The sequence below is a fragment of the Xenopus tropicalis genome, chromosome 7 (genome assembly GCF_000004195.4).
Source record: "Xenopus tropicalis strain Nigerian chromosome 7, UCB_Xtro_10.0, whole genome shotgun sequence".
In the NCBI taxonomy this organism is placed as follows: Eukaryota; Metazoa; Chordata; class Amphibia; order Anura; family Pipidae; genus Xenopus; species Xenopus tropicalis.
This window is the reverse complement of record NC_030683.2, coordinates 70314207-70336297: the sequence shown is the minus strand read 5'-3', so window position 1 is coordinate 70336297 and position 22091 is coordinate 70314207. Positions and strand designations below refer to the sequence as shown.

Below are 22091 nucleotides of genomic sequence, written 5' to 3'. Positions count from 1 at the left end.
TAATGTGTATGGTCACCTTAAGTCTTTCTCAAATATTACATGCATGGTAAAGGTATGGTAAAGCTTTCTGCAGAATGTATAGGTGGCACTAAAGTGGCGAATCTATTAGCAGTAAAATGCCAAAATTATTTTCCTTCTCCTTTAAAGGAATTGTGTGCCCATATCCCAATCCTTTTAAACTGCATAACACCAGAAGAGTGAAAGTACTACACAATGCCAAACTTTGCTTCCGGTTTATGAATTTATTACAAAATACAAAAGAGAATGCAAAATAGTTCTAAAAATTCTAAAAATCTCTCAATTCTTTGAACTTTTTCAGCAGGGCTTCATCTTCCCGCAGGGCAAAAGTTAAGGTTCGTGTCTGGTAATATTGTGGGTTACTCTCTATGTTTTGGATGACATCACAAAGGAGGTGAGCACGTTCCACAGAGGAGCCTGGAGCATCGTGCCCCAGTACTGTAAAATGAACATGCAGGTGGTAGTATGATGGCTGGTAATGCAAGTAAATCCGAAGCTTATTTCCAGTTATACCATAACGCTTTAAAATGGCTTCCTTCATGAAACAAAAAGAAAAAAAAAGATATATTGGTTAGAAAAAAGGTAACCCATACAAGAATAAAAGCAATTCCAAATCCTGAACCTTGTTAGAAGGCAATAAAATTGCATTGTAAGGGGAACTAAAAATAATTGTACTTAATCTGTGTGACATTTACTGAGTTGTTCTAATTTAGTATAAACAATCAAGATCACCTTTCTAAATCCATTAGAAAAGCTAAAATCTTATAACGTAAGATAGCCTATAGGATTACACATGGTCATTAAAACAAATAATTTTAAACGGTATCTGATACAGTACAAATAGCATAGAAGCTAATAGCCTACCAGCTGCAAAGTGCCCTGATATGCACTACCTCTCCATGTGGGGAAAGTTTCTTACTTGTTCTGCCAGTGGTGCAGCCAGAAAGGCTTTACCTGTCTCTCCAGTCAGCTCTGAATACTTTGCTGCTTTGCAATGCCTGGTATGATATACACATGGCAATTCAGGGCTTGTGCATAACACCTGGCTTCCACAGTTATCCTAATGATTAAAGGAACTGTGCCACTAAGGCATAAGTGCATGCATACAGTATATCAAGTTTAGCATTTCATACTGGGGCAAGAGGGTTGGGCAGAGGAACCAGGTAAAGACCGGCTATTGTCAGTATATGTATAACTCCACCATCTAAAAAGCAGGGTATGTAAATATGCAGCTCCAGGCAAATTGAGAATTATTTACTTAGAGAAAGAAAGGTAAAAACTAAGTAAGCTTTATCAGAAAGGTGTATGTAAATACAGCCATAAGCACTCACAGAAACGCTGCACTGACTTCTCTGAAAAAAGATTAGTTGTATCTGTAATTCCTGTGCCATAGACACACAGCTTTCTGTTCTCTGCTGCTCCCCCCTCCCTCAAGAATGTTAAGAACTCACTCCCACTTAGGAATGTGGATCTGAGCCAATCAGCATGAAGCTGACTCATAGTCTTACAAACTGAGCATGTACACTTGGTCTGGGTCTTGGTGCAGGAGTGAGGCATTATGGGAACTTTCTTTACACAGCTCAGCGTTTTTTCTTCCTGTTTGGCTTCTGATCTTCTGAACAGGTGAAATATGGGGAGACTTAAGGGCACTATTGAGACAACTGAAGGTATGCCTGCAGCTTGAGATTGACTCTTTATTAGCCTTTCCTTCTCCTTTACTGACACAAAACAGATGAATGCCTCCAACTTGATTTTGAAAATAAAACATACTTAGCAATGGTAGTTCCCATTGGGCGATCATGGATTTTGTTTCAGTTTCAGTAAATGTCTTATGTGCATCCATGATTGCCCAACAGAACTACCTTTCATAGCAAAATATAAGCCTGAGGCTCTTAAAGAAGAAAGAAAGATACAATCACTGGGGGGGTGCCAAATGTTAGGCACTCCCCAGTGATTGGAATCACTTACCTGTTACGCCGGGCTGGTGCCTCTTTCCACAGAAAACTGCACCAGCTTGGCTTATCTGGTAAGTGATTACAATAATTGGAGGGGTTCCTAACATTTGAAACCCCCAGTGATCATACCTCCTTTAAAGGACAAGGAAAGCCTCTCCATAAATATTGCCCATCTAACAGAATGCATAAAAAAATTGCTTACCCAGCATCTATATTGATAAGATTATCACTCGCTCACAGGTATCCCGGGCCAGTGCAGCAGCACCAGCAGGGGGCATCAGGCAAATGATTACAATCACTGGGGGGTGCTTAACAGTTCGGCAGCCCCAGTGACCTTTCCTTCTCCTTTAGCGTGAAGATACACAGGCCGATTAGTTGCTGCGACTTTTAATTAACCCACTAGCAGCGACTTTTAGCCCACAGAGTATAATTGCGCCGCTGCATTTATACTCTATGGCAGTGCTGTCCAACTTCTGTTGTACCGAGGGCCGGAATTTTTCCGACCTACTTGGTGGAGGGCCGATAATGGATGCCAGTTTTGACCACTTCCCTTTTTGAAACCACACCCATGTTATCACATGACCATACCCATATTAATGGTTGTAGTACAGCAAAAACCTGCCATACTCTGCCTGCCCTACCCTGCCTGTGTGTGCCATACTCTGCCTGCCCTACCCTGCCTGTGGCCATACTCTGCCTACCCTACCCTGTCTTTGTGTGTGCCATACCCTGCCTTCCCTACCCTGCCTGTGTGTGCCATACTCTGCCTGCCCTACCCTGCCTGTGTGCCATACTCTGCCAACCCTACCCTGCCTGTGTGCCATACTCTGCCTACCCTACCCTGCCTGTGTGCCATACTCTGCCTACCCTACCCTGCCTGTGTGCCATACTCTGCCTACCCTACCCTGCCTGTGTGCCATACTCTGCCTATCCTACCCTGCCTGTGTGTGCGCCATACTCTGCCTGCCCTACCCTGCCTGTGTGTGCCATACTCTGCCTTCCCTACCCTGCCTGCGTGTGCCATACTTTCACTGTGTGTGCCATTCTTGGCTGGTTTGTGCCAAACTTGGCCTGTGTGTGCTATACTCTGCCTGCCCTACTCTGCCTGTGTGTGCCATACTCTGCCTTCCCTACCCTGCCTGTGTGTGCCATACTCTGCTTGCCCTAGGCTGCCTGTGTGTATGGCACACACAGGCAGCCTACAGTGACACAATGCTGGCACTGCTCCTACAGTCTGCACAATAACTATATATTAAAAAACTTTTTAATTGCAGTACCACCTCAGTATATGTTCTTTTTGTAGTGTGCAGGGATTATTTGTGGGTTTCTACTGCTCCTGAGGTGTGAACAGGGGAACAATGGGGGTAATTACAGCCTGAGCCTGAGGTGTGAACACTGCAGGGGGTGAACAATGCAGAGATTAAAAGGTGTGAACAACACAGGGGATTACATATTTAAAGGAGAAGGAAAGTCTAAAAACAACATGAGCTCAATAACTTAGCCTTAACACAGTCCTTAACATATTTCCTGAACTCACCGTGCTGTTGCTTAATCTGGCTCTGACATGGAAAAGTCTTGTCAGTAAATACAGTACCTGCTCTAAGCCTGTGCAGCTTCCTGTCTCACTGAACACAGATTGTCCAGGACACAGACATGCTCAGTGCACAGCAGAGAGCTCCGTTTTTTTTTTTTCCCTCACAAGCAGGGGGGAGGGTGGGCTGCTGCTGCCAGGGAGATTGTTTATGGAGGGGGAATTTGTGGAGCTGCAGAAACTTTCTAACAGGAGCAGGGAGCCGGCTTGTACTTTTCAGCCCATTCAGACATGCTGGATAAGATGGCGGCGCCGTTCACTGAAACAAGCATGTAAGTTCTAGCATGTGTATCTTTGTAAATCTTTTATTAGGCAAGCCAGGAATATAGCGATTTTACACAGCAATAGTAGTACTTTTTAATAGTGTGCTTAATAGATTTTGCCTTTCCTTCTCCTTTAAACAATACAGCCTGATTACAGCCTGAATCTGAGGTGAGAACCATGCAGGGGGGGCAGTTAATCACAGTACTGATACCATTTAAAGTTTACACAAGAGTAAGCCATCAAAGCAGCCAGACAGGTGGGGGGCCACACAGAGGCGGGCCGCCAGTTGGACAGCACTGCTCTATGGGATGCATTTTCGTCGCACGGATTAGTCGTGCCCTCGCCCTTAAGCTACAAGCCACTGTAAAGACTAATTGAACACCAGGTTCATCCCAACAAAATATGGCTTGGGGTCCCAAAAAATGTTCTGTGTCAATGCCACTGGGCAGTCAATGTATTTCTGTCTCCTGCTATTACAAAGGAAGAAAATGCTGGCAAGTGATTTTCATTTCACATTAACAAACGTGACTGTCTTTATATAAATGGAGAGCATGATATCAATAGGGTTAACTTAATTTTTGTCGGGTTATGCCAATGTATCTTAGCCTCCCTTTGCTGCCTAAACAATTAACTATCCTGAAAAGTTTAATTGACTGGCCTTGGTTTGTAGTTATGATTGTATGTAATGCTGCTGATGGTTAGGTATCAAGTCCAAGTGGGAATAAATGTGGGTTGCAAATCTGCCCTAAGTGAACAGCTGATTGGTATAAGTAAAAGCAGGATAAATGGTATCATGCAAAGAGGTAATAGTTTAGAAAATCAGTAAGTGGTCAAATATCAAAAAGGTCTGGAAGGATAGGAATCGAGAATCGGCCAGGGTCAAGTCATTAGGAAGTGATTGTATCTTCTTGATTTCCATCATTCCCAAGAATAACTTAAGATGTTATTAAAACAGACATATCTTGCAACCTAAGAGTCTCACCTTTCCTTCTTCCAAGATGTTCATTAATAAAGGAAGATGATCTGCGTTTAGGTCCCTCAGGGATCTGATGCCACGCTGGTGACATATTGCAATTAAATATAGATCTTCTACCTGATGAGATAAAAGTTAATGTTACCATAATTCGACAGTGTCAATTCAGAAAGATAAGACAATTGTATCATTTGGGTGCTCAAACCTAAAAACAGCCCCATAACATTCTTAGTAAAAATCAATTTTATCTATTTTCTAGTAACAGTGCTTTAACCAAACCTTTGAGCTCATCAAGTTATTACTTCGCTTTGGGTGCCCATGCACCAAACCTTTAGCTTGAGGCTATCTCAGTAACTTTTTAAAAACAGATAGGTCACTTACAATATCCAATTTGGTGGCCTGGGTGCAGCACCCCAAGCCCACAGCAGGGGGAGAGTCCAACCTGTAGAAATAACTTTGGCTCGCACTCCATGAACTCCAATGCAGCAGTAAGGTTTTTATGATTACATGTGCAATCACATGAAATGCGTCAGGACGTTTGTAAATTAAGCTGTCTTGGGAGTCAGATAACAGAATTGTAACTACTTTACTGAACAGCAAGGGTATAGTTCATCTAACACATAGAATGGAAAAATATATTTGTTGTTTTAAATAACATGGCATGTTTTTTCTGTATTATTTTTAAACATCCGTGCCACGTGTAATAGTGCAGGCAAATTTTGGAAAGTACTAAAACATGCCTTGTCTTTGCACGTAGAAGGCAGTTAAAGCAATTCTTATTTTTCTCCTCTGTCTTTAAAACTGGTCCCATAAGCCATCATTGTAATTGTGCCCTTGTGCTACAGGAAAAGGGGGGTCACTGTTATTTTTATGGAATGCATTGTAACCCTTTCTGCACACAAAAAAGCTGAAGTATATTACATGCTGATTGCAATAAACCTAATAACTGAGAAGAGTATTCGTACAAATAAAAATAGCTTCCTCTACCCTCGGGCATTCATTACTTTGTATGTTAATGAGGCAGTATATCTTGCTAAGTATGCACGGCATGTGGTATTCCTGGGAGATGTGCAGTTCAAACATTATTGGTAGCATTTTTCCCCAGCAAATCCTTTTATTTATACAAACAGAACCTACAGACAGAACACTGACATGCCATAGCCTTTGATTTAAGAATCACCAAGAAAAAGCAGGGCTCATTTTAATAACTGGGAAGAACTATGTAATAAACTTTCCAGAAAAAAGTTATATCATATTGCATAATCTGTCTAGAATTTCCTTCTATAACCTTTTAGATCTATCTATTCTAGAAATGAGACGTGTAGTATTAGTGCAAAAAAAGCTGTAATTGACAGGTGGACAATAAGTGGTAAGAAAGCTCAACCAGAAGTTCAAATAACTATTTAAAAGGAAAGTATGCCTTTTTAATCATGACAAACTACCGTATATACTCGAGTATAAGCCAATCCGAATATAAGCCGAGGTACCTAATTTTACCTAAGAAAACTGGAAAAACTTATTGACTCGAGTATATGCCCCTCAATGGTGCAGATGGTGCAGCATGCATGAAAAGCATCCATATATACAAAATCTTTAATCCCATAACTAAATATGGCATTCAGTAAATTGCTGTTCTGGATGTCACGTCAATGAATACAAAATTATTCTATATAAATTTGATAAAACAACTACTGTGCCACTAGCCATAAAGCTTAGCAAGTTATGTAAACCTCTCATAATATAGAGACCAGTACATCTCTCTCTCTTTTTTATTTTTTCATTCGTGACTGTACATAAGCCTGAGAAGAACTGCATGTGGGTACTTTTGACAAAATAATAACAGGGCACAAGTTAAAAACAATAACAACAACTGGCTGGCTAGCAACACACGTGTGTACATTGATTTCCCAACCTCTCCGTTGCTAAGCATGCTTGGAGGAACACTACTTTTTTTTTTGCAGAGCACTATTGTCACCAGCAGTAAAGGTGTTAATCAAGCTAATCCCCTCATTGTATTTGCCATAGGTTTAAGGCACAGAGTGTATTTATGTAATGGTGTTACCTCATCAGAGAGTAGGCCTCTATTTAGAACAGAACCCAAAACTTGTAACAGAATGACAGACTGGCCTTACCCCCCTGTCCCACAGGTTCCTCAATCAGACTCGCTTAATGGTGCAGCAACGCGCCACGACGCGCCGCACACGATGTCCTCCGCACGGCAGGCAAGTTCGTCCAGGGGGGGACGGGTGCCCCTCAATGGTGCATGAGCGCGCCGTGCACGATGTCCTGTGCACGGCGCATTCGCTGGCAAGGCAAGGTAGTACCCGGGGGGGGGGGGGGGTGACGGTGCAGTGTCGGGCCGCACGGGGCGTCAGCACAGCAGGCAAGTTCAATCGTGCGCACGCCGCCATTGTCGTCCACTGGGGAAGGTGTGCGCGCAAGGAGCGTATTTCTTCTAGTTTAAGTGCAATTACCGTATATATGCGAGTATAAACCGAGGCTTACTTTTACAGTACATTTTTAGTGCTGAAAAACTCGGCTTATACTCGAGTATATACGGTATGTTTTTTGTTATTTCCTGAGCTAAAAAATGATGCTATTCAATGTTTGGTCCTTGTAAGGTAGATAATTAGATTCCCAGTATACATCCCCCTTCTTTCACCCTCTGTTGCAACTGTGATTATTAGTTCACTGATTTATTAATATGTAAATATTAATAAAATATTTATTAATATATTAAATTGCAATATATCTTGGTAGAATAGGTCAACTTACCGTAAATTAAATTTTCTTTGGAGCCCAGTAACATCTAGGTTTTCTAGTGGGTGTGTGCAGATATCCATAGGACTGTGCCTTGAATAGAATAGGCAGCGCTCCATTCAATAGAGGTGGGCAGAGCACAGGTGGGGGGCAAGTACTTAGAGAATGGGCACTAAAATGTGTGCTCTTGTGCCCCTCTATTGCTTTTGTACTTGCATCCCCATGGGATCATGAATGACCCCTATTGTGTCTTATAGACATGACTAAAGACATAACTAATAAGTCAAAGCCTAAGGGTTCATCAGCTTTATAGACATGCTACCATTTGAGGTTAAAGTGTAATTGTTGCTACTGGCATGCACTAATAAGCCTTACAGTATATGGTATAGTAATGCTGGGAACATACATAACAGCTGGCATGATGTGAAGGTGCTAAGCACGTGGTGATGACCCTATCAGTGTATGTATGCAATCCTTAGCCAACCCTGATCAGAACAAGGCTGCACTTTGATGTAAAGGTACACTTTTCATGCACTGCCATCTTCAGCCATGTATATATTAAAAGGCATAGTTGAAAATAACCTGGGAAACAGAGACTTTATATTCTTCTCACCTGATATATGGTCATTAGGAATGTTTAGAATGCCCATCATGGGGTCATGTCTGCTGCACTGTGTAGCTGCCCGGTGTAGACACAAAAAATTTGTAAGATGATTGGCAGGAACACGCCACTCTCAGACAAACATGACACCGGGACGGGGAACCAAGGGGTTACACTCAGTCACCTTTCACACAGGTTAGACTAACATCAAGCACCCCCAAACACACCACCGCCCCAAATAGCTATTCGCTGACACCATCTATCCTTAACAGGCGATAGATACCTAATACACAAATATATCACACAAGCTTTCCTACGGTAGTTAGGATTAGTTTCAGTAATTCAACAGTACTCTAGCAGCCAAAGGGTTAATTTACAACCACACTCTCCTGCTAGCAGTCAACTAGTTAATTACCATGTGCACAGAACTTGCCCCCCCTACTCAACACACACACACATTACCTTTGTAATATTAAATATAAAATTTAATAAGTTCTGTCCTTGGCTCTAAGACCTTGTTTACATGTGAATATTATATATTATATAAACAAGGTCTTAGAGCCAAGGACAGAACTTATTAAATTTTATATTTAATATTACAAAGGTAAACAGTGCATTTAAAACAAAACCCTATGTAAGTTACCGAGTTATCTTTTGTGTCCTCCTGAGAGAAGAGTTTGGAAAATTGAGCCCACAGTTTGGCCGCCTTCCACCCAGTTTATGCCCACTTGGTCTGGCACTGACCTGCTCAGTCCAAGACTGACATAAACTGCTGGGTTCCACCCACATACCCTGCACCTCTGGGCACGCCCTCTGGTTAGTAGCTGCCTTAGGGGCAACCGGTACTATCAGCAATCCTTCCTTGACTCTGACTACCAGCCCCCCTCCTAGTACTGGTTCTGGCACTGGAGCTATACCTGGCTCCCAGCTACCATCCTTGACCTCAGTCTGAGTGGCACTACCTACTGGGACCCTACTCTGAGTCCTAACCACCTGTCCCCCATACTCCTGCACTCCCGAGATTGGCCTATCTGCTGACCCCCACTCAAGACCTCAAGCAGTTTGGGTACAGGATCGGGGATCCCATGTTTTTTATCCCTCACTGCAGGTAAACTACCTGACTGCACCAGGGAGACCTAGGGGAAACCTCTCCTCCCCCTCTCCCTGCTTACCCCCACTTTGGGACACTGCTGTTCAGGCACTGTTTGACACTCTCTCCTGTCTTCCAGTCCTCCCTCCCAGCTATCTCTCCGTATGTTACCGGTGGCAGCTACTGATTGAGGTGAGTTGTCACACTCCAGTGTGGCTGGACCTAGTGAGACCTGGTCATAAGGCACAAAAGCAGTTAGCATGCAACCCAAATCATTCCCCAACAACACATTTACAGGAATTTCATTGGTTACCTCCACTTCCCTTAGACCTCTCCCCACACCCCAATCCAAGTAAACCAGAGAAGAATTAGCCCCTGAGTTCTTTAGTTCCCAAGTTACTTTGCCACCCACAATCACCGATTGCATATGGTGAGATGGATTCTCTGTTTTAGCAGACACAAACATTACCACAGGCTGTACAGGTGGGCTTGGTTCCTTCTGTTCTGGGCAGGCAACCCTCACATGGCCCACCTGGTTGCCTGGAAAACATCTGCGGGAATCTCCAGGACCTTTGTTGGCACTAGCTCCCCCAAACAAAGGACTTTCACTGGTCTTGGCATGAGGTGCTGTACCCCCAGTGTAATGCTCATTCCTGCTTGGTGATCGCTGTAGAGAAGGTCCCTTCCTGTATGGCCATCTGTTAGGACTATATGTGTCTACAATCTGTGCTGTTTGATCTGCCATTGTGGGCTCACGGTCAAGAACAAGCTGTTGTACCATCTCTGCTTGGTGTTCTGCTGTTGCTGCCTCTGCCTGCTGGTGTTGCAGAATAAGCTGCAGAGATGCTTCTGTACCCCTGAGACCTGGTGCTGCTGCTGTCCTCAGAGTGGTATTGCCCAATGGCAATGTTCCTTCTTTGGCCCTCCTGGTCAGTACTGGACTCCTGGTCACATTTGATCAGAGTTGCAATGAGCCATTCCTTGGTCTGGTCTGCCACGGCAATCCCTCTCTGTTCACAGAGTCTGGCCAGCTGTTCCTTGCGCTGCCACCAATTTGTCAGGAACACGTCACTCTCAGGTGCACATGACACCGGGACGGGGAACCAAGGGGTTACACTCAGTCACCTTTCCCACAGGTTAGACTAACACACCACCACCCCAAAAAGCTATTCGCTGCCACCATCTATCCTTAACAGGCCATAGATACCTAAAACACAAATATATCACACAAGCTTTCTTACGGTAGTTAGGATTAGTTTCAACTAATTCAACAGTACTCTAGCAGCCAAAGGGTTAATTTACAAACACACTCTCCTGCTAGCAGTCAACTAGTTAATTACCATGTAAACAGAACTTGCTCAACACATACACACATTACTTTTCTAATATTAAATATAAAATTTAATAAGTTCTGTCCTTGGCTCTAAGACCTTGTTTACATGTGAATATTAATTCACATGTAAACAAGGTCTTAGAGCCAAGGACAGAACTTATTAAATTTTATATTTAATATTACAAAGGTAAACAGTGCATTTAAAACAAAACCCTATGTAAGTTACCGAGTTATCTTTTGTGTCCTCCTGAGAGAAGAGTTTGGAAAATTGAGCCCACACTGTTTGGCCGCCTTCCACCCAGTTTATGCCCACTTTGTCTGGCACTGACCTGCTCAGTCCAAGACTGACATAAACTGCTGGGTTCCACCCACATACCCTGCACCTCTGGGCACGCCCTCTGGTTAGTAGCTGCCTTAGGGGCAACCGGTACTATCAGCAATCCTTCCTTGACTCTGACTACCAGCCCCCCTCCCAGTACTGGTTCTGGCACTGGAGCTATACCTGGCTCCCAGCTACCATCCTTGACCTCAGTCTGAGTGGCACTACCTACTGGGACCCTACTCTGAGTCCTAACCACCTGTCCCCCATACTCCTGCACTGACTCCTGAGATTGGCCTATCTGCTGACACCCACTCAAGACCTCAGGCAGTTTGGGTACAGGATCAGGGATCCCATGTTGTTCATCCCTCACTGCAGGTAAACTACCTGACTGCACCAGGGAGATTCCTAGGGGAAACCGCTCCTCCCCCTCTCCCTCCTTACCCCCACTTTGGGACACTGCTGGTTAAGGCACTGTTTGACACTCTCTCCTGTCTTCCAGTCCTCCCTCCCAGCTATCTCTCCGTACCTTACCGGTGGCAGTTACTGATTGAGGTGAGTGGTCCCACTCCAGCACGGCTGGACCTAGTGAGACCTGGTCATAAGGCACAAAAGCAGTTAGCATGCAACCGAAATCATTCCCCAACAACACATTTACAGTAATTTCATTGGTTACCCGCACTTCCCTTAGACCTCTCCCCACAAAGGCCCCCAGCTTCCTGCCTCCAAATGGCTGGCCCCCGCATTGTCTGATGAGTTTGATGAATTTGTCACCTTCCACAGTCCCTTGTTGTATATTTTATCAATTAAGAGTGTATTTTGGACAAAAAGCTAAATGTTTCTAGGTTTAACCCTGGACATGCCAGGGAAATACTATGCTGATATGACAATGATCATTTGTGGCTGCTGAATAGGCATGGCTAAAATAGGGGAGCATTGCCTGAGACTTTTTAGCTCTACATTCACTTGCGAATTTCAGTTTCATCTGAAACCTCAAAGCTGGTTCCTTCCATCTTTGTTTAATCACTGCTGAGTGATTGCTAGTCTAACAACGAGTCATTTTTCTTTCAAATTTCCATAGTAAATTACTTCTTAATCATGGCTAAAAGCAGCTTTAATCTTGTTTGCAAGTTAATCATCTTTCCCTTTTCTGTGCTTTACTAATTGAGGTATCATATTCTCTTTTCAAACAGGAAGGTTGTAAGTAATCGATGAGCATGAGATGAGCTGCCACACTAAGGGAAACAATACACTCATTTTGTTGGATACAGCAATTGTGAGTAGCAGGCACATTAAGCACATACTACATTAGACATTACCGTATATACTCGAGTATAAGCCGAGTTTTTCAGCACCAAAAATGTGCTGAAAAAGTCACCCTTGGCTTATACTCGAGTATATATTTGAAGATGTAATTTGCTGCGCACCCCCACCCCCGTGGAAGAACGCAGCTCGCTGGGTAAGCACTTGCTCGCCCGTTGGCTTTGTGCAAATTCAGGGCATACAGCACGCAAACATGATGTGGGAGCGCACACAGCGTGGCTGCTGGCTTTGCACTCGTAGTGCTGGGTAAGCACTTGCTTGCTCGCTCGCTGGCTTCGTGCAAATTCAGGGCATACAGCACGCAAACATGATGTGGGAGCGCACACAGCGCGGCTGCTGGCTTCGCACTCGCGTGTTCACTGGCTTTGTTCCAATGAAGGGCATACAGTGCACAAACATGATGGGAGCGCACACAGCGCGGCTGCGTCTGAGGATATCATATGGAAAATCTTTACAGCAGGCTGATGGACAAGGAGTAAGTTAACTGTTATAGCTATGTTATGAGAACAGAGGCCAATATTTTCTAGCACACAATGCTGTCGCTCAGTGGCTCACATGCAGAACACAATGTGCTTTACTCACAGGCCAAGCCAATGAAAAGAGACAGCAGGCACTGATTTGGGAATCCGCATATATGGTACCGTCAGCAGGACATTGGGGCAGAAAAACAGAATTTACCAAAGCTTGCCAGTTGCTTGGATTTCCATCTTACCATTACTATCATTAGTATGGCAGCTTCCTTAGCCTTCCCAAACTTGCCTGACAGTTAAAAAAAAAACTTAGCAGTAGCGGCTGCATTTCCCCTAGGCTTATACTCGAGTCATTAAGTTTCTCCAGTTTTCTAAGGTAAAATTAGGTACCTCGGCTTATAAATGACCTATTAAAGAATCTCGCCAAACTGGAATATATATATATGTATCAGTAATAGAACTGGTAGGAAGCAGGCACTCAGATCTGATAACCAAAATGGCTGGGTGCAGTATACACAAGTACAAATGTAACCATTGAAACAGAATACCGCACTCACAGGACTTAGTGAAAAAATACAATGAAGTTTATTGTGAAAAACGTGTGTCTAACGTTTCGGTCATGTCCACAGCCTTTCTCTTGACTTTGAGAAAGGCTGTGGACACGGCCGAAACGTTAGACAGACGTTTTTCACAATTCATTGTATTTTTTCACTAAGTCCTGTGAGTGCGGTATTCTGTTTCAATGGTTATATATATCAGTAAATATTGCCCTTTTATATCCTTTGCCTTGATCAACCAATTAGTGATGGGCTGTATGCTCCCTCAGAGATCACATGACAGGAAATAATGCAGCTCTAATTGTAACAGGAAGAAGTGTGGAAGCCAAAGGCAAAACTCTATCCATTAATTGGCTGATGGGGCCTAGCATGCATGTGTACCTTGGCTTGTGTGTGTGCACTGTGGATCCTATGATCCCAAGAGGCGGCCCTTAATTCTTAAAATGACAATTTTCTATTGCCCATTAGCACATACTACTTAAAGGAGACATATTGGATGAATAGGAAAACCCCTAACCCTGTAGGCAATTATGAATAATATCCGGTGCTGGTTTCACTTTGGGCTAAAAATTAATCCTATCTGTAAAAATGGCCCCTTTGTTGGAGCTCCCTATAGATCCTATCACTTCTCCGTCCAGTGTGAAATGAAGAGTGGGCGTGTCCTAACGGTCCATGCCAGAAGCACAGTAAGAAGGGGAGAGCCAATCACAGCCCTGCACTCTCACAAGCACAGACAGGCTTCAGTTCCCTATCAGGTCAGCCTAGCTGCTGATTGGTTCCTATCCTACAGTGCAGGATACGGAGGGCCGCCGGCTCCCCAGCTCATCCAGAGAATTCAGCCAGCAGGAAGTGGAACAGATGGGTGGGGCTAGTGGGGTTTTTGTGGAATTTCTCAATAAATAAGTCAGAAACACAACTTTTTTAAGCACAATCCTTCTATATCTAGAGGAGTATAATTCACTGGTACATTCTTAATTTTTATAGGATATGTCTCCTTTAAAAAGTATATTTTTATAAAAATGGTTTATTTAGATGAAGCAGGGTTTTACATATGAGCTTGTTTATGCAATCTATTTTTATAGAGACCTATATTGTTTGGGGGTATAGTTTTCCTTTAAATTGTTCCATTGTGAAGTGCTGGATTCTGGGATTCTGCACTCAACTGAATCTGGGCACCACCCACTATGGAAAGCAGAGAACTCCTAGAATCCATCCCTACACAATGGAAAAGTGTAAGGGGTGCATTATACTGTTAGCCTGGGGGTGGGGAATCTTCTTACAAGTAACATGACTTCCTCTAAATCTGTGGAATTAGGTCTGTGTAAAAAAAAATACTTTATATTTATTGCTGGACGTTCAGATAGTCTTTATGCACCTTTTCTACATAAGCCCAATTGAATAAACTCATGTCAAAATAGCAGCCTATTCACATATTTAAAAGCATCCCAGAAGCAATATTCTTTTAAATACAAATGAAGTCATTATAAGACATCTGCCTAGAACCCAGATAAAAAGCACCTTATCATGACAGACAAAACTTGGTGCTAAGGTGGATAGACAAATGTGTTAACATCTAGTACAAGACATCTCAATGTTAAAGATGATAAAGAAAAGAAGTATAAAATGAAGCATGTAACAGGTTACCAGTCAATAAATACCATATCTGTAATATAAAACATACATATTTTAAGTATTTTAAAACATATGATGTGTTCTCATTGGTAAGATGCATTTCACATATAAGGTAAACATAGGAGCACAAATCAATGAGTATACTGAACAATACTGCCACTGTTTCACAATGTGCTTTCCCACAGATCTGCACATCAGTAATAAAGTTGGATGAATTCTTCTTATGTCACTAACCTGCTTTTGATTCCACTTGAAATCAGGGATAAGAACAAATCCATTAGCAGGATCTGGGTTCTCATATACGATTCGTTCGGCCTCAGCTTTCTTCTCCAGAATATTGTAGACCCACTGTAAAAGAAGGCATTCAATAGATATTCTAAAAGAAAGTACTTAAAGTGATACTGACACGAAAAAACTACTTTTCAAAATATGAATCTACATAAAAAGTTACCTATAGGTCGTGTTGACTGTTTTTCGCTGACAGGTTTGGTTTTGTAAGTAATTGTTACTTGAAGTTCCTAAACCTGACTGTTTTGCCAACCTGACTGTCCCTTCCCAACCTATCAGTTATAGCTTCTAATGCTAACAGACAAATATGGCCGCCCCCTAATAGGGGAACACAGGGGATCAGACAGGTAATGTAAATGCATCAGGCAGATATTTTTATGGCAAAATTATAATTAATGTTATGATAGATGTGAAAAAAGATTTACTTTCTGGTGTCATTATCTCTTTAACAGGGCTGCATGTTTTAATGGCATGTTTCACTAGGTCTATTAACTAAAAGCGGCACTCAGAACACTGTGGGTTGCTTCCTACTGGACTTAATGGGGAAGCCAGAAGTAGCCCTCAAAGCGCAAAGCCGATAATGGGAAAAAAACAAGAGGGTATACTGTGGTAATGTTCTACCATTTACTGTTCAACGTATTCAGGAAAAAAAGTTTTAGATTTAGAATATCTTCCAGGTATGCACCAATTCCTGGATTTGGTTCAGGATTCAACTTAATCAGAGCCTTTTCTGCCAGATTCAGCAGGATCTGGGGGACCAATTTATGATTGCTCAAGCCTTTCAGTTCAAAACCCCTCATGAGTTTTCTTTAAGATTGCTTGAGGCTTTTGGCTAAGGGGCAGATTTATCAGAGTGTGAGATAAGGGCTCAGCACAAAAAAAACTTATCCACTTTCCATTCCCAAACAGTGAACTCTGACTTTCGATAAATCTGATTTATCGCAGATTTTGATGGATGGCCTTTTTGCCAGGAGAGAAGGTACCATAACCCTACCATTAGGCAGATCAAATCATTTTTGCTTTGTGGATTCAATAACAAAATATTTTAAACTACAGCACCGCCTAGTCAAAGATATTATACTGATTTTAAAGTTACTTAATCACTTAACATTAAAATAGATTAAATACTGTCTGGTTTAGAAAAAAAAGAAGCAGGCTAGTAACACTACAGGACCCTATTGAAAAATTAATTCCTTCCAATTGGTTGAAATGTAGGAAGGCAATTTATTCAATGGCTATTGGATAGTGGACAGATATGTTTTCAGACTAGAATACAGATCATAACCTCTCTCACTATTTTATGGCCTAGATTACCTGGATGCTAAAGCTCTGAGACTCTATGTATGGCAAGGTGATTGCTTTATAATCATCTTCCGTTTCATGAAGCAAGTAAACTTCTTGTTGTAGATACTTTTTAATATGCTTTTCTGATGCTGGGCAGATAACTGTGGTTTTAATCTCTAGGTACAAAAATAAAAAGAAATACAGATCAGCTTTATATACCATATACCATTTAGTAATATTTTATAAAAACAGCCTTAAACAAGATGCCAAGGCATTTGCGGTCAACCAAACGTAAAATTATTTCTTGCAACCGAGACATCACTTCTGTCAAACATAAAGACTGTATGAAAAATACACAGGTTTCAAAGCTCTAACACTCCTGAGGGTGATTTTGTACACTGACCAATAAACTGACATTTATTAATCATAAATACTAAATACATTGCTCAAAAGCTATTTTAGGCAGAGTACTCGTTACCTCCTGTATTGGTTATTGTTTGTATTTCCACTATAACCTGTATGTTAAATGTATACACCCATTTATTATTTAGTGCTGCAGAATATGTTGGTGTTTTATAAATGTATGTCAATAATCATAACTTCCATTCCACCATGATTATTCTTCAAGTTATTTCATGGCAACAAGACAATGCATTAGCTATCATGGTTGGCACCTAGTAAATTGAGAGAATGAGAAAGCTATTCTAAATAGCTTGCTTTATTGTGTTTCTCACATTGCCTGGCTGAAACTAGCTTTTAAACACACACAGTATGGACCCAATTAAACTCAGCATCCTCCGAGTGCCACGTTTGCTGATTGGATACAGACCAAGCTTTGTGCAAGTAGTAAACATCGTTCTCTTCAACTGAGATCATCTCTTTTCACTGCTAAAGGGGCCAGTATCTAATTACAGAATGCAACCCCCTCACAAAATGCAATACATAAAAAGGAAGCATTTTCATTTAAAGGAGAACTACAGGTATAATCACTGGGGGTGCCAAAACATCAGGCACCCCCTAATGATTGTAAAAACTTACCTGACACCCTGGGTCAGTGCTCTTTTTCTAACTGCAACCGGCCAGGATATATCTGTAGAAGGTCCTGGTCACCATCTTCTTCAGGTCCTTTCATCTTCTCTTTGTTCCAGTCCGGGCAGGTGCATGTACTGTACAGTTAAAGCCAAATATTGATGCAAAAAGCGTTTTTACTCTACTGCACATGCACTTGGCCAGCCTTGAGAAAGGCTGAAGACTGCACCAAATGAACTTTTACAGAAATACCCCAAACAGGAGCACCAGTCCAGGGTATTAGGTAACTGATTATAATCACACCCAGTGATCTTAAGTTTAGATCTCCTTTAATAGCACCGAAGAGAACAAAATAATTAAAGTTGTCCAGTACAACTTTGGTTTTCTTTATGGGTTGCTAAAAAAAAAAAAAAAAACTGTTGAATGCATACATAATGCCAAGAATTTCAGATCTTTGTGGGCTACCATTTAGTCAGATTTTCCCACCTAAGCATTGATGCCACTGTAATTACACTATGATACGGATTATTATGGTACAGTACAAACTTCACAGAGAAATCATTCCTACAATTTTTTTTTCTAATGCAAGTGTTGCCATCTCATGGTGAGAAGTGTGTATTGTTATTTGTAATTTCTTAAAGAAATACTGTCATGGCAAAATATGTTTTTTCAAAACCCATCAGTTAATAGAGCTTCTCCAGCAGAATCCTGCATTGAATTCCATTTTTCAAAAACAAATAGGTTTTTTTTTATATTTATTTTTGGGATTTCACCTAGGGCTTGTCATATTCTTTGTTTCACAGGGTGCCACAACCATGTGACCTGTGCTCTGATAAACTTCAGTCACACTTTACTAATGAGCTGCAAGTTGGAGAAATATCAACACCCTCCCTTTCCCCCACAGCAGCCAATCCGGTTTGTGACTCCTCCAGTTACATGGGAGTAAGAGAAACAATAAGTTACCTGAAAGCAGTTCTAATGTACAGCACCTTCTGAAAGCTCACTCAGGCAAAATGCACTGAGATGGCTGCCTACACACCAATATTACAACTAAAAAAAATACATTTGTTGGTTCAAGAATAAAATATTAAATGGCAGAGTGAATTATTTGCTATGAAAACAGTGTAATTTAGAAATAAAAAGAATACCATAAAAATCATGACACTATCCTTGTGAGGTAGATAGATTAACAACATACAACCCCTCCATTCCCCCTTTATTGTAACTGTGGGTTTATCTGTGCACTGGTAATCTAATTATCTGCCTCACAAGGACCCCGTTTATATAAAACAAATAACAAAAAAAAAAGACTGACATATGCTTAAATATCATTTTCTGATATTTCTGTGCAGGATAGCACTTTTTTTGCTTTCTGTCTTTTCTACCTTTGCTGGCCAGCACGAAAAAAAAACAAACAAACAAACAATCTCCTTCTTAATTTTTTCTTTACTCCTCATGTGTTGTCCTACGCCATTCTCAGAACCATTCTCTCAACATGACTCTGACTTTGTGACTGTTACAAAGACACATTGAAACAAGAGGCAAAAAGCAAGTTTAACACACAAGTATTTCAAGTAACTAATTAAAATAAATAAGTATAAGAATAATAGATTCTGCCTAATATAAAAATTCTAGACTTCTAGATTATAGTAAAGAAAATTATTTATCTATTAGTGGTTTATGTACATATATTATCCAGTCTTTTGACAAACAAGTAATTCCAACCACTTACAACAGATCTATATACAGATCTATATGGGTACATCTCATGTCATAAGCTAGTTGTATATATACAAATATAATATGCACAATACCTTTGTAAAAAAGACAAGTGACTGTCAAGCACACTAGTCAAATATACGGTATAGACATGAGATCTGAGGAAAGAGGCTGAAATCATTGTAAAATAAATTACATCTCCCAAAACAGGACCGAATACCATAATACCAAAATTAACTGCCTTTATCTAATAGAGAGCTTTTTAGGTAAGAATTGATCCAAAATCACTAGTGCTGCTGTTCTGATGTGCTTACTATTGGCAACAGTGGAACAGTAGGAGCAGATTTTGGGTTTATTAACACATTTTTAGGCTGGGGTAAAAAAAAAAAAAAAAAAGTGGGCGAAATGCTAGATGTTTGGAGTATACAGAGATACAAAGATACATGTATCTTTCTTAATAGATAAGACCTTGTAAAATCAAGGGTCCTGAGATGCAACTAACCATCTGTAGATTTAATTTCTGTAACTCTCCCCCTCTGCCTTTTCCCCTGCATGTCATGTGGCAGTCTCAAAATCTAAACAACATACCCTATGGCTAAAATATTGTGACCTCCTTTAAAATATAATATTTCTGCATAAATATGACCTAAAGCTGTACCTAGACGAGAATTAAACAAATGAGTCAAAGACATCATGCCTCAAATAATCCAAAGCTACATGTGTATGTAGCAAATGTATGTGAACCTTTTAGTTTTAGTAACTGGTGTGCACCATAGGGCAACAATAACTGCAACTAAATCTTCCGGTAATTGATGATCAGTTAACATCAGCTCGGAAGGATTTTAGCCTATTTCTCCTTACAAAAACAGCTTCAACATGAGTATGTTGCTGGGCTTCCTTGTAAGAACTGGCCACTTTCAGATCCACAAATTTCTATAGGGCTTTCACCAATTACAAAATATTAACTTTCTTCTGTTTTAAGTATTCATTGGTAGAGTCTAGCTGCATCACTCAGTTTCTCTTAAGCTTAAGTTCAAGTAAAAAGCATGTTAACAATGGCAAGTCATCTTGGTTCAAAGGCAGCAAAGTAGGACCAATCCATGATACTGCTGCAACCATGTTTCACAGGCAGAATAAGGCTCCATTAACATTTGGATTTATGTGTTGATAGGCAATATTATCGTACAAAACCTCTTCTTGTACAATATTCAGTGTGTTTATGGTGGCTCGAAGAGGAGACCGATATCGCAAAAGGCTGTGGATATTGGTCGTCTCGTCGATCGCCCAGGTTTAAAGATTTTGATTGGGCGCAATTGAAGGAATATTCAAATTTCAAAAGGGTTCACAAACTTTCAAGCACCACTTTACAAGGGCACAGGTACATGAAACATTGCAGCAAAAAGCATAGGCTATAACATTCATCCTCCGAGCCGGGTTTAGACATACCATTAAGCTCAGCAGGTGGGCTTAACTGATATACACCATAGATATCATTCTTAAACTGAAGCTTGAGCTCTGGATCATTTTTGAGAAGGCTGGAGACTGTGTCCGTTTGAAATGGAGTTTTCTCCAAGATAATGACTGCATCATCACAGTTCTCATTGCCACTGGTTACCTATTAAAACATAAATTATTATAGCTTTATGTAGTAGCTTATTGTCTAAAAAATGATTTTACTATTCTGAGCATCTGCTTTACTTCAAAGAAGGTTTAGGGAAACTCCCAGCATTTAAACCTACAAAAGAGACAATACTGATAACTGCCTTTACATGTGTTTTAGCAGAAATAATTCACAGTACCTGAAGCCTGAAATGCTGGAAGACAACATTTCCAGTAAATAGTTTAAAGGAGAACTAAAGTAGAAATCACTGGGGGGGGAAGGGTACCAAATGTTAGGCACTCCTCAGTGGTTATAACTGCTTACCTGATACCCCAAAAGTTAATTGCCTTCTTCTTTAGATTCTTCTGTCTTCTCTTTGTTCCATTCTGGGCACCCAGAGCAAAGAAGAGAGGAAAGGAAAAAGATGCCGATGGATGAACTTCTACAGAAATGCCCCAGCCAGTGCACTATTCTGCTAAGAGATGCTCCAGCCTGGGGCACCAGGTAAGAGGCTATAATTACTGGGGGTGCCTAACATTTGCCATCCCCAGTGACTTCAACTTTAGTTAGTTAGTTTAATTACAAGTACAAAACAGAGGGTACCAGTATTGTTCTGCTTTTCAGCACTTTAGTTAAACATTGCAAGCAAATAACAGTAAACCACTCAGTAACATGCAGAGAGGAGGGAATGTTACAAAGCTCCAGTACCAGCCCTCCCTCCCCTTTACAGTCCAACTCCTGTGCCTTTGCAGCCACCCATTAAGAGCAGAGGGGTTTTGTTTTTCAACATTGCACATGCCAATTAAAGCAAATAGTACCTTCTGCTTCTAGTCCCTTCTTGTTACCTTTCCGTGTAGGAAGATTGTTTTATCCCGTGCTGATTCCCTAAGTACTGCCTTCAGCTCAAATCCAGAGAGAGGGTGCTGCAAAGTCCCCTCTGCATTGGTGCTGCCGTTCCCATTGTTCTTTTCATCACTCCGCTTCCTTTTTTCCCCGGTATGTGCCATTGTAGTTTAGCGATTAAAAAGCGCATGTGCCAAATGAAACGCAAAACTAAGTGCACTTCCTGTAGCACAGACGAGTCTCCGCCAGAGGCCAACAGAGAGATTAATGCAGCGCCATCTACTGTGAGACAACTAGAAGAGACTGTGATGTGTAATATATTAGTATATTGTATTTACGGTTTAACTGAGGCACATACATAAAGCCCTTGTGCTTGAGCATCCCTTACAACTCCCTCTGGATTTTCCAGAAGTTAACTGGTTTGGCCCCCTTTCCACACACT

At 41.3% G+C, this 22091-nt stretch overlaps 1 protein-coding gene across 1 annotated transcript; it reads right to left on the bottom strand.

The window, feature by feature from the left end:
• Positions 1 to 227: 227 nt before the first annotated feature.
• Positions 228 to 21883, bottom strand: dcps (decapping enzyme, scavenger). The gene is made up of 6 exons (XM_002940637.5): positions 21652 to 21883; positions 20653 to 20821; positions 16489 to 16634; positions 15121 to 15234; positions 4811 to 4921; positions 228 to 553 (listed from the first exon to the last, which is right to left on the bottom strand). The coding sequence occupies exons 1-6, from the start codon at positions 21811 to 21813 to the stop codon at positions 287 to 289; spliced, it is 969 nt and encodes a 322-aa protein (XP_002940683.1). The 5' UTR covers positions 21814 to 21883; the 3' UTR covers positions 228 to 286.
• Between the last annotated feature and the right edge of the window lie 208 nt (positions 21884 to 22091).